The sequence below is a fragment of the Catharus ustulatus genome, chromosome 1 (assembly GCF_009819885.2).
Source record: "Catharus ustulatus isolate bCatUst1 chromosome 1, bCatUst1.pri.v2, whole genome shotgun sequence".
In the NCBI taxonomy this organism is placed as follows: domain Eukaryota; kingdom Metazoa; phylum Chordata; class Aves; order Passeriformes; family Turdidae; genus Catharus; species Catharus ustulatus.
The window spans coordinates 26,789,039-26,807,391 of record NC_046221.1 but is presented as its reverse complement, the minus strand read 5'-3'; the positions used below and the strand labels follow the sequence as shown (position 1 = coordinate 26,807,391).

General features: G+C 36.8%; 1 protein-coding gene across 2 annotated transcripts in view; it reads right to left on the bottom strand.

Annotated features, from left to right (window-relative positions):
- Window positions 1–18,353, bottom strand: part of GLCCI1 (glucocorticoid induced 1) — a 53,494-nt gene that overhangs the window by 24,715 nt on the left and 10,426 nt on the right. For both annotated transcript variants that reach the window (XM_033055873.2, XM_033055883.2), the window contains exons 2-3: window positions 8,450–8,601; window positions 572–658 (exon numbers count right to left, since the gene is read on the bottom strand). In XM_033055873.2, the coding sequence (XP_032911764.1) occupies window positions 572–658; window positions 8,450–8,601 (239 nt within the window). The remainder of the gene's footprint in view (window positions 1–571; window positions 659–8,449; window positions 8,602–18,353) is intronic.

The window sequence follows — 18,353 nt, the reverse complement described above, 5'->3', positions numbered from 1 at the left end:
TTTCAGCTGAGCTGGAGACCAATTTTACCTACTGTATCTACTTTCTCATGATGCAAATCCACTTTTTTTAGGTTCTTTCTAGTTGCAGTTGTAGCCTACAGCAAAATATTTATGACTGAAGAGCATTTCAAGTACTCATATCATTTCTGTATCAACACTTTTTTGTGGAAGTGGCGTCCTCTCCATCTCCAACCTAAAATTTGAACAAAATTTCTAAGCAAGAATATGTGAACATAGCAGCTGACACTTTGCCTTTTCTGGGAGAGTAGCATTAAAGGTCACAAAGCTAACTAAGGTAGCACTGAACAGAAAGCAAGCAAAAAGAAGTTTGTTCCTCAATGCTCACTTTGGCCCCTATTTCACAACCAATACTTCACAGTATGCAGGGAGGAAGTCCAACAAGCATAAAATAACAATCACTCTTCAAACAGCTCTTAGACTGGGGGCAAAACCTGTTTCAAAAGCAAAAGAGGAGAGGGAAAGGATGCAGTTTCCTGGACTCCAGATAGGGTTTAAAAAATGTCTTGGGCTTATCAAAACTTGAAAGGCTCCACTGTGCAAAACTTCTCACCTCTTTCAGCTGATCAGCACTTCCCCATGATGCTGAGCGCTGATGTGATCGCTTTTCTGCTCCCTCCTCAGCCCAACAGCTGGGTGTCTAGAAGGGGAAAAAAAAAGAAAATACGCTGTACTGAATTCTCCAGGTAAGAAAAACTTTTGGCACAAATTACTGCTTTATTTTTTGGGCAGAGTTATGTGAATAAATTTCAGAATCTGATATACAGCATTAATAATCTCAATAAATAAAAAGCAATATAGAAAACAATGCTTTGTAAACTTGCATTTACAAAGGATGAGAACAATGCCCATTACTGAAGAAGGAATCAGAGGCCCAAAAAACCTTACTTGGCTGCTCCCACCTGTGCTTTGGCATCCATGTCTACATATTACTTAGCGGACAGTTTAGAACACCACACAATTAAAAAAACTGTAAAACAAACTCAAGTAAGGACTCACTCCTCCCATCTGTCTTCCACAACCACTGGACCACAGAACCAATCCCTTCTTGCTAACTCTGACTTGATAAGAGTTTGGTAAACTTTTTATTATTTTTGGCACCAACTTACATGGGCAGCACAGTGAGAGGCAGGCCTTTTCCAGCCATATCTCAAAGCCTGGAAAGTCTGGGGACTGTCCTTAGATGTAGGAGATAAAATTAAACCCCAAAGACTGAGAAGCATCAGAAAGCCCAAACTCTCAACTACTATGCTTATTTGCCACAAGGCTATTATGAAAATTGAGGCTATCCACCAGAATTCCTGAACAAGAGAGTCACAAGAACAATGGAAACATCTAAAATTCAGGAAGAGTTTGGGATATGAACTATATAAAACTCATTGGTATAAGCACATAAACAGAAACCTGTTTATGTTGGGGCTTTTTCCCCCCAACAATTCCTACTGGTATTAGCTGAATCTTTCACAGCAAGAACATAAGAAATGAAACTGTACCACTGAAAAAAACAATTTGTCCAATTTCTATTTAATGGAGGGAACCAGGGGACCACTGCTGACACTTCTAGGAAGACAGCAGACCACAGGAGAAATGGGATCTGGGATCCATATGCCTGTGGGACTTGTTCTCATTCACGGAAACCCTGCTCTTCCACAGCTTTCCTTACTCTTGCTTTATATCTAGGATTTAGAAGATTTTGTAGTACCCACATGGACAATAGAAACTTTGCTTGGCTCAGGGAGGAGGCTGGGCAGCACTCTGGAGAACACCATCAAAACAACACCTACAGCTCCTTGCAGGACAAAGGGAGCTGGGAGCAGCCCCACTCCAGGCCAGCCAGGACTATCAAGCTCAGAACTGTAACTTCAAAGCATGGGCTGCACCTTCACAACCACCACACTGTCATGGTATCACACAGCCTACAGCCCAGCACCTAACTCCTCAGTGCTAATATTTAATGCACTCAATCTCTGTGTGCACAAGCCTACATAACCCTCTTGTTTTCTGCCACCCCTGCACTTTCCATGGTTTTGGTGGGGCTTCTTCTCTGTTATTTTTACACCACCATAATACTTCAACCAAAGGCCCAGCAAGCTGTGTGGGTGACTAGAAAGCAAAATGGAAAAAAATCACTCTTGAAGTTTTTCCTGCATGTTCCCAGGAAAGAAAAAAATAAGTCCTTATATTAAAAGTTAAGAGTTCTGTGCATTTATTACATGACTCTGTCATGTAATAACCCCCTCTGTTTGGGTCTGAGGAAGTAACCAGAAGATAATGTGGTTATGAAAAAAAGAATAAAATCAAATGTGGAAAGTTAAAACAGCTACTTAAAACTATGTGAAAGACAAGGCAGCCCCTCAGCCAGGAAGCACTTAACTCTCCTGATCCAAAGCAGAGCCTCTGCCACATGCATGTGCTACCTGTGTGTGTGCATCTGCTTGCTCTGCATTTTAACAGAGCCACCTTCTAAATAATTACTTGGTTTTGCAGCTTGGGTACTTACCATCTCACTGAAATTTGTGTGGAGGACATTCTGTTGGGTTTAAATGCTGGGGTTTTTTTTTTAAAACATTGAAGTGGCTTGCAGATTCCTACTGAACTAGTGAAAATGGGGAAATTGTTCTACTTTTTCAAAATCATGGGTTTTCACAATCTGTTACAATTTACTTTGCAATTTAAATTGCTCTTACAATATTTTACTGTGTCCCAAATACAGCTGGAACCATACCCTCACAGAACTGCAATGCAAAGGGAATTATGAGAAAATTTATCTTCTCAGAAATGTCTTCTGATACAGCACTGCTCCACAATTTGGGGGACACCAAGATGAAGTAGAACTAGGCACTTTGGTGGCTTAAATATTTACCTGTAGTGGGTGTACCAAGGATCACTATAAGCTCAAATCCTTTCATCTACAGCTTAATATACTGAAAAGATACCAAAAATCTAAAAAGCCAAAGTGACTTTCTCAATAAAGAGAAGTACACTGTTAAAAAACAAAACAAATATGTAGAAAACAATCCTGACTGTATTTTTAATAAACACAGATATTGATCCAGATATCAATCATCTACATAAACTAAGATCAACCCCCAAAGGCACACATCAACAACACCACTGACTGTCAGGAGAGAGAGGTGGGAACCCTTACAGCACAGAGGATTTACTCAGATATCAAATATAAAAATCAGAAAATAACTATTCAATTAATACTAAATTTTGTACTTGTTCAAGAATGCTTTGACATTCTCTTCCACTCAAATAGCATCTCCCTTGAGACAAGGACTACACGGATGCTTTCAGCCCCTGGTAAAATGAGTCAAGACACAACCCTGCAAAGCATACATACAGAGTATACAGGGGGCAGACTATTTGTGAGCCCCAGTTTTACCTGCAGATTAGATATAAACATTGTATGATGTTCCTAGCCCAGTACTGAAGTCAGACAGTGTTATATTTATACACTATTTGGAGGTAAATTTTAAAAAGAAAAAGCTTTACAAAAACAATACAACATGAGCAGTTACCTAGAATATTATTGCAAGGTATTCTTCTTCAAGCCCTGGAAATAGCTGCTTGCAATATGTTGTAATCCACATTATATGAAGAATAATTTTGGGTTTGTAACGTCAAATCCTTGTATTCAAGCAAAAACTTTTAAAAAACAAACAGAAGCACCCCAGACTTGTTGCATTCAAACAGAAATTCTGCTTTTCCAAGTTTAGCTTAGCTTTAACACCTCATATCTCACTTAAATGCTGTCATTTAGATCACAAATAAGATGGGGGTGTGGAGCACCCAGGATCTGTCACATGTCATGGAAATTTTTTCTCATCTTATTTAAAACTTCCACAAAAAAAGGCTTATCAATGGAAGCATTCATTTGAAGCTGCAATTGTATTTTAGAAGTGTTAAACATGGAAAAAATATTAAAGCCAGAACATAATTTAGAATTGTATTAGAAGAAAAATTTCTGAATCATAAACAAAACCACAGTTGCTGCACTTCAAGCCAGAAAGAAAGAGTACATTTCACAGTGAGAAGTGTCAGGCACTATCTCTGAAACTGGTAACACTTCAAGAGCATCACAGAAGTGATGCATTGAACTTCATAAAAAGGATTAGTACTGCAAGGCCAGATTTTAGGGGAGATCCTTGAAAACACCAGATAATGCACGCTGCACCTACAAGACAGGGATCCCTTGTTTTCAAGACATTAAGGTTTGTGGTCATTTCAGATGACGTGGGATAGGACATGCTTTCTTCTTTGCTCTCTTCATGTAAGTAACAATTACCATAGTTCTAACTCACTCAGCCTTATGGAAATCAGCATTTTTTCCAACATGTTTGGCAATCCTGCCTTGCTTTTCCATCCATGCCAGGGACATACACCTACATTCTTTCCACTTAGATCAGAATGACTGCATACCTAAACCTAAAATAAGACTCTATTACCTTAAATGTCTCACAATTTATTGCCAGCCCATCACTCCAATTACTACATCCAGCCTGCACTGTGGGATATCTACATATATCTATGTTTTACAGAGGAAGCAATAAGTTTTTAAAGAATTTCCATATTTAACAGAAACCCAATGGCAGTACTACAAGATAAGAACTGATGGATTTTCAGGTATTTCTAAAGCATTCAAAGGCCATCTAGGAACTTTACAAAGAGAAACTGCCTAAGCAGTCTGAAGTCAATTTGACTACAGATGATGACAGGTTAAGTAAAGTTAGAATGACAAATTCAGAGCTCTACACCACATTCCCTGTCCTTTCTGCCAATATACATCATTAAAATATTCCATAAAATCAATTCTAACTAATATACCATTAAAAAAGCTTCATGGAATTGAGCCTCCTTGTTTATGACTCTTAATTTTACAGCAAAAAAAAATCCACCTAGAAGAAAAAAAAATGTGTCTAGTGACACTAAAACCTTGACCTACCCATGAGAAAAACACATTTTAGCCCAGAAACTCAGCACTATTCTCTAGGTTAGAGAGAAATAAAAATTCTGAAAGGCATTTTGCAAACTTTCTTCAGTTTCATTTGCTCCATACCTAACTGCCATATACAATGAGAAAAACTGGATTCCAATATTGCTGGATATATCTAAGTCATCAGTTGGAAATCTGGATAATAGAAATGCCACTAGGCAATTTGTTTCTTTGTATTATTTAGATTGAGGAAGACTACATGACAAACTTTAACTAAAAATATTTTTGTTATGACATCAACATCATGTTTCTTTTTCATTTTATAAATATCTTTTAAATTACTTAGCTACTGCCAAATAATTATATTTATCAACTCTGACAATTATCCAAATGTTTCTGAAGATTCCAAGGTTAGACACAGCCATTTCAACATTGAGTTGTTTTTTACACTATGAAGGGGGAAATACTTAAATGATGAAGCATAAGGAAGTGGTGTACAAAATTGTTCCATCAGTGCTCCCAAAAGAGAAAAAATGGGGAAAGAAGTTATACTGAGTTTTAAATGGCCTTACTGAAAAATTCAGATTTTGCAAATGCAGAGGAAAGTAGGACAATGGAGGAACTCAGGAAGGGGATCATAAAGTAAATAAACACAAGTAACTTCCCATATAATAAGAAGTTTACCTGCATTTCTGAAATAGTTAAAACACTACTAAATAAAATTGCATACCTCTGATAACGCAAAACATGCTGCTCCTTAAAGATATGCATACACACCAAACATACAGAATTCTGAGAAATACTGAATTGTACAAATACAACAATGCAGGGTTACAGTGCATTTTTCCAAAAGCAAACAACCACCTCACTTCTCTTCAGCAGTTTCAGTCAAAGCACTTGGGGCAAGTAAGAGTGACACAGAAATATGTACTGTAGTCCCTATTCTCCAAGATATGACTGAAACTAAACCAAACAAAATTCTGCTCCCTTCCTTCTATTATTATGAAGAAACATTTTTATTCATGAGTATTATGCAAGTTGAAAAAATTTAAGTGGAAACAAGGACTTGTAATAAAGCTCATTAAAGGTTCAACTGATCACCAAGACAACCAGAAACTGTCTCTCCTTTTTTTAAAAACAAGAATTCTAAGAAACTTGAGGCAGCCATAATCATCACCTTAACAAAACCACACAAAATTTGGATTTTAGATTTAACATTTTATCAGGAACAAAATATACCCTCGAAAGAGAAATTATTATTCCACCTACAATGTAAGTTATACTGACAGCATTGTTCATGAATTTAGAAGTAAAAGATGAGATAATTTATTCTCCAATGAAGCATCTCATACAGAAAAATGGTTTATTGATTTTCATTAACTTCTTTTTATTTAACTTAATTTGCTATGCATGCATCCTATCAACTACTCAGAACTCATCCTTGCTTCTTGAAATTAGATATACTTCAAACTACATACAGCTCAAACAACAAAAATCCAGACACACACCAAATCATAAAACAATGTTTTATGATAATCTTCAAACCTCCCTAGTAAGCATTTTAATTGCAGAAAAAAAAACCCCAAAACAATCCAAACAAAAAAAGCCCTCCAACTGGAAATCACTGTGCATATCAATATGCTTGTTCAGTTTTACATATTCATAGTCACAAGTAGTGACTCAACTTAAGCACTGATAAATGCTAGAGTCTGGTACAATTTGAATAAAAAGACAGCTAATATAATTCCTTGCTGGAAGATATCCAGAAATGCAAACCTTGAGATTTCCCTGCTCCTACCCCTTTGAAATAATACTTCATTTTGTAATGACAACAGTATGCTTTTCCTCTCTTTTATACTTATTATGCTGAAAAGGTAAAACTTCATTTTTAGTTTCTGAATGAGGCAAAGGGAGGCAGCCAAACATTCACATAACCTGAACACTTACTTGAACTCACTAGGAAAGCAATTTTACTGCCAAATACTTGGAGCTCAAATATTTATAGAACAGTTTGTTTATCTTTTCTGTAACTAGTTAAAAGGTCTGTTTGTGAATGTTTAAATATTCTAAATTTTCTATTCATAAGGGTAAAGATTGATATGGATACACATTTTAAGAGAGGAGTTGAGAAATACAGTAACTACAAAGCATGCTACTGATAATCTCCTGAATGGCAATTATGCTTTTAAAACAGACGTAAATGTCATAGTACTGTGAAAGGAAGGCATCTTGAAAATAGATCTAGGATTAAGGGCTTTTTAGGTAGATCTTTTGTGACAGAAAATACAACTGTTGTTTTTTTGCTAAAACAGACTGTCTCATTTCAAAATAAGCAGGACATAAAGACAGCCTCTTCCAAAGGGTCCTCATTGCAGGTTCTAAAAATTTTCTTGGAACATTTTAATCATAAGTTTCTCAAATTCATTAAGTAAGATTTCTGAAACATACAGACCAATTTTTTCCCTTTTCTAAGCATTCTGTGCCTATCTTTACCCCATCTAAAGGGCTTCCTGTGTTGCATGACACCATATTTTAGAGATGAGGAAACTTCTACAGACCTTCAAACTTGTCCTGAGAAACTCAGTATTACACAAAACACTAGAATCATAGAATCTATTTCAAGACCCATGATCACTATGGATCAGAATCATGGCATGAGAGATAAGCAACTGATTTGATAACCAAACCTACAAGGCCTGTTAGACTGAAAATGTAATTAAAGAGAGCTAGTTTCTTCTAGTTTCCAATTTAGTTTGGAAGACAAACTCATATGGCTTACTCTAAATCCCAAAAGCACTGCTGAAAAACCCAAGAATGCAGCTCCTTTGATAATAATTAGAGAGGGGTGGTTAGAATTATGTATTATTAATCTGTTTGACAGTGATCATCTTCATGGTCAACAAGCTCCAGCACAAGGAGGAAGGAGGCAAGAAAGAGCATTCACCTTTCAGAGAGCACTGGAGCAGCAGAATGCCCCAGCAGCCTACCTGCCAGAGGGTCCTACTAAGGACAAAGCCCTGAAGAGGATTCAAGGCTATCCCAAGAGGCCATGAATAATCCCAGTGGCCTTCCATCAGCCCCACGGCACACACACAAACACACAGTTTTTTAGACTGACAGATTTATTACCATGATTTAGTAAAATCATTAGTTTGTCAGCCACTGTTATATGGACTCTTTTTCTCAAATAATACTCAGCAGAGTTTTGCATATAGCAGCTTCAAAATAAACCAGATACAAGCCTGAGATTGATCTTATTTAGTCTCAACATATCTGCCCACATTGAGAAAATTATTTTTAACAACTATTTTCTAAAAGCATAAAAATACTATCGTTGCATACCATGGGTATTAGCACTGATTAAAAAAAGACTACTGTAACTTATTTAAGGGTTTCATATTTATAATAACATAAGTGAATCCACATTTCCTCAGAATTAAATTGACATTGATTATACGAAACATCTCTGTTGTCTTGTTTTACAGCTTTTACCTGCGTAGATTTATCTTTCATACATGAAGGGTAGTGTACATGGGGATCACGTGGCCACTGTCCTGTGAGGTAAGGTCCTGTTATTGTGTCCAAAGAAGAAGTTCGCCTTATGGTACCAGAAGTTCTGATTTGCTGGGATTTTGGCCTGTCCACTGTAGAAAACCAGAACAAAATCAACAAAAAAGTCAGGCTAAATTAGATGTGAAATGTTAAAAGCTAGCTACGACACACAATGGCAAGAACATATCAGAAACCTTTGTCTAAATGCCAAGCTGAAAAGAATGCCATCGCATCAAAGCAAATACATCAGACAAATGAGAAAAACAAACAGAAAAGGGAAAATTTACCAGTTACAAAAACCCAATGTTTAATGTGTTCATATCTGCAAAGAACTAGGCTACTTATGCTATGTATTTTCATCAGCAAAAAACATCAAACAAATTTAAATACAGTGATGATGCAACTCAGGAAAGCCAGACATGCAGAAATAGGAAACATAGCATAGCACTTTTCAAGTCACTTTTAAGCACTTTTAGCTTTCTAAATGCTAAAATGCAAATCATGAGAAAAACTGTGGTTGTTAAGAGGATGCATATTGAGTTTATTCTCTTTTCTGTATTATTTAATCATTTAAATCAATTCTATATTATTTACAAGACCCCACTGCAGGCCTTAGCAAGCTGAGAGTGTGACTGCATCTCCCCCTCTGACAGAGCACCGGTCAGAGCAGCTGCCTTGTTTGTTTTCACTCATCATTGTGCCTGCAGCCCTCGACTCCTCCCTGTATTTCTCTCACCATACACCCTGACCATGGAACACTTTTTCTTGTATTGCATTTGGAGAGCAAAGTGCAGGGTGATTCATGAGATTGATGTGGGAAAAAACAGTTTTACAGAGTGCTCTCTGGATTGTCTTTGTCTGCTTTGTCCTTTAGGCAAAATTACTTCATATACTCATTTTCTAGACTTCACATTAGCCTAAGCCCTACAGGGCAGCTACCATCTGTTTTGCTCACCTCTACTAAAAGAAATTCACAAGTGAGATAATTTCCAAGTTAGTCACGTGCTATGCACTGATCTGACCCACCAAAAGCCTACTCATTGCTCAGAACATGACAGCAGACCTGCTGGCACACTTCTGAGTACAAACATGGCCACTGGTCTTCACAAAGTATTATAATTCTGTATTTTCTGTACTTATATAGAAAATACTTCACAAGTATTTTCTATCTGTGTATCACCTAGCACTGATGGATCTCAAAAGGCAGAGTCTATCATCAATGTGATATATAGCATTTAGCACAATTAGGGTATAGCTTGCACTAATAGACCATGCTTATAGTATGATATATGAAGACAGTAATGTTAAAACAGATCATTTTAGATAAATATAGATCTGTTGAAACACTGCATTAGCTACTCATTTTAGGTGGAGAGTTCTAAATAATGCTGTGAATTGGACATGACATAATACATCATGCTGCCCTTTATACTATAATTATTTTGACTGCCTTATCTATAAATCAAATCTCGACCATTTCAAACGGATCTATCCTTATAGGATTCCTGTTGTAACAAATTTGCATTTTAACAAAAATCCTTGCACTATTAAAAGTAAAGAAGTCTGAAATCCAAAATAGAGGTGACAAATTTTAAAAATTAAACTTGTGTTTACATTTGAACTGAAACATCAGTGCACCTAATGGGTAAATATCTACAAAGAATTCTTCCAACTTTCCTTGTCATGCTATGGCACTATGCTACTCTCAGCCCAAGTTTTGAAAGTTTCTCAAAAACACCTTTCAGAACAAGTCAGAAACAATGCACGAGATGACATTTAAAGATGAGGAAGTAACACCTAAGCACAAGAAAACACAAGCCCAAATGACAACAAAATATATACAACCAGACAATTAGCTAAGGTAGGTTTGTTCTACACCCAGAGGACAGGCAACAGAAATTCCAACATTAATAACTAAAATAATGCCATTAAAACTGAAGAGAAACAAACACCACCAAAAATTACTAGTTTTGTTTTTCCATGGGAATCGTGGAAGTGGATTGCAAGACACTGTCAAGCCTTAAAGCTGAGAGAAGAAAAAGTTCAAAATGTGGTTTCCAAAGTCCCTACTATTATTCATCAATAGTTCTTTGAATTATGGGAAACATACCACTTCAAACTGCATAAACCAATTCAAGGTAACTCTAATTTAACGTCATCCCAATTCCACTATTGTCTGTGCTCCTTCCATCTCTTCTGAGACAGATTTAATGTCATCCCTATTCCACCACTGTCTGTGCTCCTTCCATCTCCTTTGAGATGGCATGCACAGATGTGTGAATCCACCTGGAAAAACAACTCACTGAGTTAACCATAATAAAAGCTAAAGTGCATCCCCCTAAAATCATAAACACAGGGTTTTCCCCATTACAGCAGAGTTGGCAGAACATGATGGGCAGAAACCACCAGGAGAGTTAGAACAGTTGCAGGCCTGTGGTCTGTTCTGTTAATAACAGTTTTGGCTCCTCAACTTTTATGATGTATCATTAGATCATATAAAATAAAAGAGAAGGGATCTATAACCATGACATTTGAAGGAACTTTTGCAAATTAGCATTTAACAAAGTGTCTTGTACAGTAATGTATGCAGACATGATGGGACGCCCGGGAGAGTATCACTGTACTGAACCCCAAGAGTGGCAGAACAGATCAGCTTAGGCAGTTTTCTAAGTATTAGAATTGCTCTCAGGGCTTATTTTTCAATCTTGCGTTTCTCACTTCATCATACATCTGGCTTCCCACCACTTTAGGGAGCAACTACATAACACTTTTTCCTAAATTTTCACCATTGCAAATGTCCTTCTCCAGCCCAAACCGCTTTCTCTGGTTGGAAACCTCATGCTCCAGTTTTCTCAGAGAATCAAAATAGCTGAAGTGCTTCAATAGCTCCTGAAGATAGCCAATAGACTTCAGCATTCAGAAAGGCTTCCACAATATTAAGAAATCCCTAAAATTACAGACTGATTTTATCCATTTCAAACTAGAACTCATCTGACAGTATCCTGAGCATATGAATGGATTTTACTGCAGCAGTAAGTCACAGGATTCTGTTGTCTTAGTCAGTGATAAGTGAGACATCTCATATGAAACTCAGCTCTAACTCCAGAAGGAGCAAACTAAAGATCACAGCACTTAAGCAGTGTAACATTACCTGAGGAAGTTATCCAGAAATTAGAAAAGCAAGACATATGCTTGCAGCAAGGCAAAATACCTCACAACCACAGAGGTTAGTTTGGTTGATGAGAGCACGATGATAATAATGCTCAGATTGTGGGTTTGATCCTTGTATCAGCTGCTCTCTAAAGAGTGGGACTCAATGATCCTTGTGAGGCCTTTCCAACTCAGAATATTCTGTGATTCTATGCATTATTTAAAATAAGCCACAAGTTTTAATGGCATGTATTTAGGACAAATTGCTACACCATTCTAGTTATGAATGTTACACAAAATGACACAGGGTCCACCAGAATACTACAGCTGGCAAAATTCAGCGTGATCCTACCTCCCAGCAGGAATCAACTAAAATAACCTGCATGAAATCATGATTCTGCATGCTGCATTGAGAGCAAAGAGAATTCTAGTTATACTACCTAGACTCGCTAAAAAAAGGTTTCCATTTCTCTGACAGCAATATGTAACTCAGTAAGAGCCTAACACGACAGCTCTTTTGAAAAGGACATGGGGCTCAAATAAAACCATCTGCTGCAGCTCTAAAATGAAGAGCTTGCCTTCCCATCTAGGACAGAGGCAGCTAACCTGCACATAATCTGAAAGCCATGTTCACAGTCCATTTTTAGCTTAAATAGCTTTGTGCCACATGTGCAATGAGGAAAATCACCTGCAACAGAAGAGCAAGACTGACAGCTAGCATTGGTAGCACTAAAAAAATGGGTTCAGCTCAATCCACCAGAGCTCATCTGTCAACATCTTTTCTTCCCACGTTTCTTTCAACAGTTAGCAAATCCAGTTCAAATTTGGCCAGAACCTTTCTAGTCACGTACTTGCACAGATATAACTGATTTTAAAGAACTGAAATTAGCCTGAGAATCTCAGATAACACAAACTCCTCTCAAACTGACTGAAAAGTATGAAATAAAAATAAAATTCATTCTTCTCTAAAACTATGAGTATTAATATTGTCATCTCACTATTGATGTCAGCTAACTGTGATGCTGTTCTGCCAAAAGGTTAGACAACATTCTTGCAGTTATTTCTTAATTTCTTTTCTCGAAAGTTCTTCTTCAACGTGAGAGACACCATGAAATAACAATACTAAACTCCACAATAAATTTTCATGAGATGTCACTTCAGTTTAATTGCTAGCACCCTCTGCACAACCTTCTGGTCACAAGCTACTAGTGAAATGAGTCCCAAGCTTAGGACTCATCCATTCCTGAAGAATTTCAGACTTTATCTAGGAAATAAATACTAACTTCAAAAGAATTTTCTCCAAAAATACTCTTGGAAAGACTGTGATGGATATCCCAGTCTGCTTAAAACTCTTTTCAAGAGCCACAAAGTCAGAGTTGAAATAGTCTGGCCCAAAGGATACTCAGAGACTGGGTATTCCACCATAAATGAGATGCGGAAGTGCCTGTGTGAGTGCTTCTTAAATAACAAATTATGTGGGAACACAGTCTATGAAATCAAAAACTAGAAATGGAAAGCTGAATATTAAGGAATGGTGACCCATAAGAATGATGGCCAAGCACCACTGAAGTCACATTTCCCACAGCAGCTATTAATGACTGTCCTACACCTAGTTTGAAGTCCCCTCTCCTGCTACACTTTGTAAAAGCATGAAAAAGGGATACCCTTGCTCTTGCTTGTTTTGGACAGTGATTCCCTGAGTGGCATAAAAGCACACTTCTGGATTCAAGAGGACTGTGTCTCTGAAGAGTCTGGTCAAGGGAGAGTTTTTTTGGTTTTGTTTGCTTTTTAAGAAAGTATACATATACAGTGACACTGTACTGATATCTGAATGTATATTTGATTGGTCTTACTTGCTCTGATTATGTAGGTAGATGGTCAAACTGGTGAGTGTTTCATTTGCAGAACTTGTCTCTATGACTTTGTCAGGAAAAAGATTGAATAATGAGGATTTAGAGGCCACTCTAAAAAAAATTTCAATCTTCATTCTCAAGAAGGCTTTTCTCTTGTAATTGGAGCCAAAATCTCTCATGAAAAAGATTAACAAGGGATTTGGGGTCCCCTGAAGTTTTACTCCAGAGGAGTAAAGAGATCTATCGGCTCAAAAGACATTTCCCAGTTGCCAGTGACTGACGGACTTGTTTCTGACCCAATCTGCTAACTGGTTGCATGACTGCATTAACAGTTCAGAAAGGTGCAGAGCAACAAAGAGCACGCTGTTTGCCATGGACTGCTCATACAAAGTAACAAAAAATAGGATTTTAAATAGGATCTTAAAAAAACCACAGCACCCTTCTATGCAATTGAAAAAATTACAGTGAAATTACTGCACTCTTCCTTCATAATTTCAAATTAAATAGCCGAATCTCTTTAATAGTTTAAAACAAAACAAAATATTAGCATTCTCAAACATTTAAAAGGCGGTACAGTTCTTTGCTACCAAAATTATAATTCTAAGAGAATATAAGAAGAGTCTTTTAAAATCACCTTCCAATACATCTCTAAAGTACTTTACATTCAGCTCCTTAAAATGTGTTTTCATTATGTGCACCACGCTGGTTTTGGTACGGTTGTATAAATTTTCAGAAATTATTCCCCAGTTTCTATCTTTAGAAATAAAGAGAATGACTAAAAATGAAGAGAGATGACATTCTGAAGTTACTACTCTAACGAGACAGACACAATCCATTCTAATTTCCTCTCATTATCCTAACTGAAGGAAAAAAAAGCAGCACAGGGCCGCACCATAATCTAACCAAGGCTCCAACAACCAAACCAAGCAAGCAGAAAGCAGGCTACTTCTTGAGAGCAAAGATCTTTTCAGAGATCCAGGTAGATGAATTATGTGCTTTGTAGAGACAGAATTCTTCAGGGAGGGGAAAGAAAAAAAAAAAAAGGTAAGCCAGTCTTCCATACAGATAATTTTACAGTCTGGTAGTCAGGGCAGATTTGGTTTTGTACCTGACAAGGCTTATGAGAATTCAGACTGAACTGCAAGAAACAGAAGTCTATAAAGACTATAGGACGTCACCTATACTGGGAAAACAACATAAAACCAGCTTGTTCCTTCAAAGGAAAATCGTACACACACTGACCCATAGTACAGGATTTAGGAATCAACTATATTGGTATCTTTTATAGCTATGACTAAGTCATCTTAGAAATGGAAGAGATCTTCTGAATGAACAGTCACTGAATCCAACCCACAGGTAAAGGCATTTCCCTCCATAATGGAGGTTTCATGCACAACTCTCAAGGACATAGAGCTCTGCTCACCTAACTGCACAGGAAGGAACAGTGGTAGGCCTAGTATGAACACCAGAGCAAGTAGGACACATGGATGGATTTGCAGGCATATTTCACTGGACCTGCAGTTGACTCAAAGTCCTGGGTGCCTATGTATTTATGTTGATGCTAGGTCTCTGCCTCATGTCTCTTACTCCCCCCAATCACAGGTCAAGTAAAATGTGACTATGAATATCTTTCAGAAGTCAGATTTCATTCACAGCAAAACTCCCCTGTTTAAAATCAATATTATCCTCAGACATCAAACACAGAAAGAATGCTCTAATCTCCATAAGAAAAGTAAACAAACCATATGGCAGAAAGTTTCAGCCTGCTAAAGCTGAATTATTCTTCTATCAAGGATTAATGCTGGCATGTATAGAACCTGTAGGATTTCATGCCACAAAAGCCTGCTTTGTTCAACAGATGTAACCTAAACACTTGCACTCTTCTAACAGGATGACATGGAGGTAAAAAACACTTTCATATTTTTATGTATTTCACATTTTTAGAATATATTTTTCTTTGTACAATTATTACTTCAATTTCAAATACTACACAAATACCTAAGCTTAGAATCATTTAATAAAGTATCTAAAAAGTGTTAGTACTAAAAAGTTAAGACAAATTTGATTTGAGCTCAGCAGCTAAGTACTTGGGAAAAAGCACACTGAAAAAAACTATCTGATAACTGTTGGGCACTTCAGCAGATACAAAGAATTTCCCTTCTTTTAGTTAATTCAGATCTGCTGATTCATGTCTTCTACGTATCCATTACTAAAAACCAAACTAGTAACCAAGAGCAGCACTAAAGCTTGGGATGTTGCTTTTTTCTTCCAGTATATTAATAATTAAAATACTGAAGGTCATTATAAACACACGCAGTTGATTCAGTAACTGAAGAACACGTTTTTCCAAATATACTTGATGAGTCTTAAGAGATTTTTTTATTGTTGTTATAATGACAATACTTAAAATTTAACAAAATGTGGAAAGTGAGGTTTTGTAAACCTTTAATCCAATTCTTCTTTCCATCAAAATGCAGCTGGACATAATACTGAATAAAACAAATCAGAAGGCATAACTCACCATTTTCATAATCAAGACCAACTGTAATCAATGCACAGAGGCTATACAATGCCATTATAATGATCACCAATTATTACAGATAGAAAGCATTCTCCTAGCTGGAGCAAATTATACTAAATAAGAATGATATATTTTTCTGAAAAAAAAGTAGAAATAGAAACGTAAAACCAGATTAAAATTGATTGCCTAAATGAGAGTGCTCAACTTTGATGATTAAGTAAATTATCTTTTCATTATCAGTTAAGACATAGAAACAAAGGACTAGAAACAACCTCCTAAATCTGGCACCCACTTTGCAGCTATCACTGACAAAACAATCACTTCAAAAGAGAGTACAGTCGGTCTTACAGCAGGTATTTGTTGTCCCAATTCCTACTGGAAAAGTGTCCCAGGAACTTTCTTTTCCTGATGGTTTCAGGTCTTCTTACAGTTTAACATATAAATATTTATATTGTCAAAACATTCCACCCGCTCATTCCCTTCCTTGCTCACCTGGATTCTGACAAAGCAACTGTATTTTTATTCAGATTTTTTTTTTAGCATCATACAGTTAAACTCTAATCTGCGAGTCCTTCTCCGAGTCAGCTCCAGTTTGACTCTGCCTTTCTTGAACCGGGGAGCACCAAAAGGGTGTGCAGTACTCCATTTAATGCCTCAACAACCCCTGCCTGGCTGACTGCTCTTCACGTGAGACCAGACCTGTGCCCAGAAATTTCTCAGTTACTTCATGTGGGCAGTTTAGAGATCTCACCATCACCCAACTCCACCCTGCAGAATTTCCAAATTAGATGTTCTTCCTCTGAGGAAAGATACTCTGATAAGTACAACCCCACGTACATTAACTTTTCACTTTTAAATCTAATTTTTTTTACTTATTACTTCAATTCCCATGGTTCTTAAACTCTTCTTGCATAATCTTCCTGTGTACTAATTAAACCTCTCAATATTCATCAACAGTTTCATCACCCTAATTTTAAAATTTGCCTAAACAGATAAGATCTACTTCCTGTCTAGGAGATCAGTTTTCTTATCAAAACGACCGGATTAGCATGACACCACTTGGAAAACTCATTTTGCATTTTAATATTCCTCCTTAGTTTCAACCATCCATTCAAATTTCTTCTGAAGTTTCACCAATAGTTCTCTAGAACTGGACAAAACATTGTTCACATTTTCAAAACATCAGCATTGCTAAGATACCTGCTATACTCAGGAGGTACCTTCTCTCAAATGATGTCACTCCTACTAATGAGGTTGCCTCAGACATTTGAAGGCAAGTGTCAATTTCTGAGCAGGTTTTTCTAAAATCCTGCAATGGAGATCTCTGAATTGAATTCACTGAAATATGCAATCTGTATCACAGTCTTGGTAATTTGTAATTCCAAATTATCCTTGTTCCTTACAATTTGGGGAGTTTTTTAATCTTTCTGGGTTAAAAATCATTGTCTTTCTGGAAAGTGATTTAAGACTTTTTTGTGGTGAGTGCCAAATATTGAATATCTGTGAATACATGAGAAATATCCATGCTATTTCCTCTGATATTGTAGCTACTATTCCTTGGAGCTGACTTTGAAACCATACATTCTAGCAAATCAGTCTCAGATCCTTTTTCCTTCCTACCAAATGGTTACAACTTTTTTCCTCATTTTTCAATCTGCATGTTTCTATTATCTCTCTTAAAGCACACAAATTCCCAGCCTGTTCATGGTTTAACGATTCTCAGCTAAGGTTCAACTTTTGGCTGGTAACATGACATTCTTTCCTCAGCTCTTCCTGCTGTTTGTTGCAGGCTCTCTGCTTATTCCTAGCAGCCTTTTTGAGGTAAGCGTCCATGCAATCAGATTCACATCCCTGAAGTTTTCTGATGTCTGAAAGACTCCAATGTATTAACACTTTTCATTAAAACAGATTCTCTTTGTATTCAAGGCAGAGCAAGCCCATTTAGACAAATTTTCAAATTACTTCCTTCTGAAATCTAAAACTTTACTCCAGATTCATGAATTTTAAACAAACTTCTATGTAGGATTTTCTTCATTTGCTGTACATGCAGGCAAATTTGCATGACTCAAGAAAGGGTAATCTAATATTTACTTTAAGTACAGTGTAAGTATGCCCATTTCTTATGTTTTTCCCAAATTTTGAGTTGCTAGAGTTGGTAATTCCTATCTTCAATGCGGCCAGTCTGAGTTTCTACTATAAATCTTGCAGTCAAAAGATCACCCTGTATTGTTCAACTTCGTATTTAAGGCTAGACATACCACTAAACAAAATCATGAGACTCCAATCATCTGAATAACCAAGTTAATTCTTTGGAAAAATT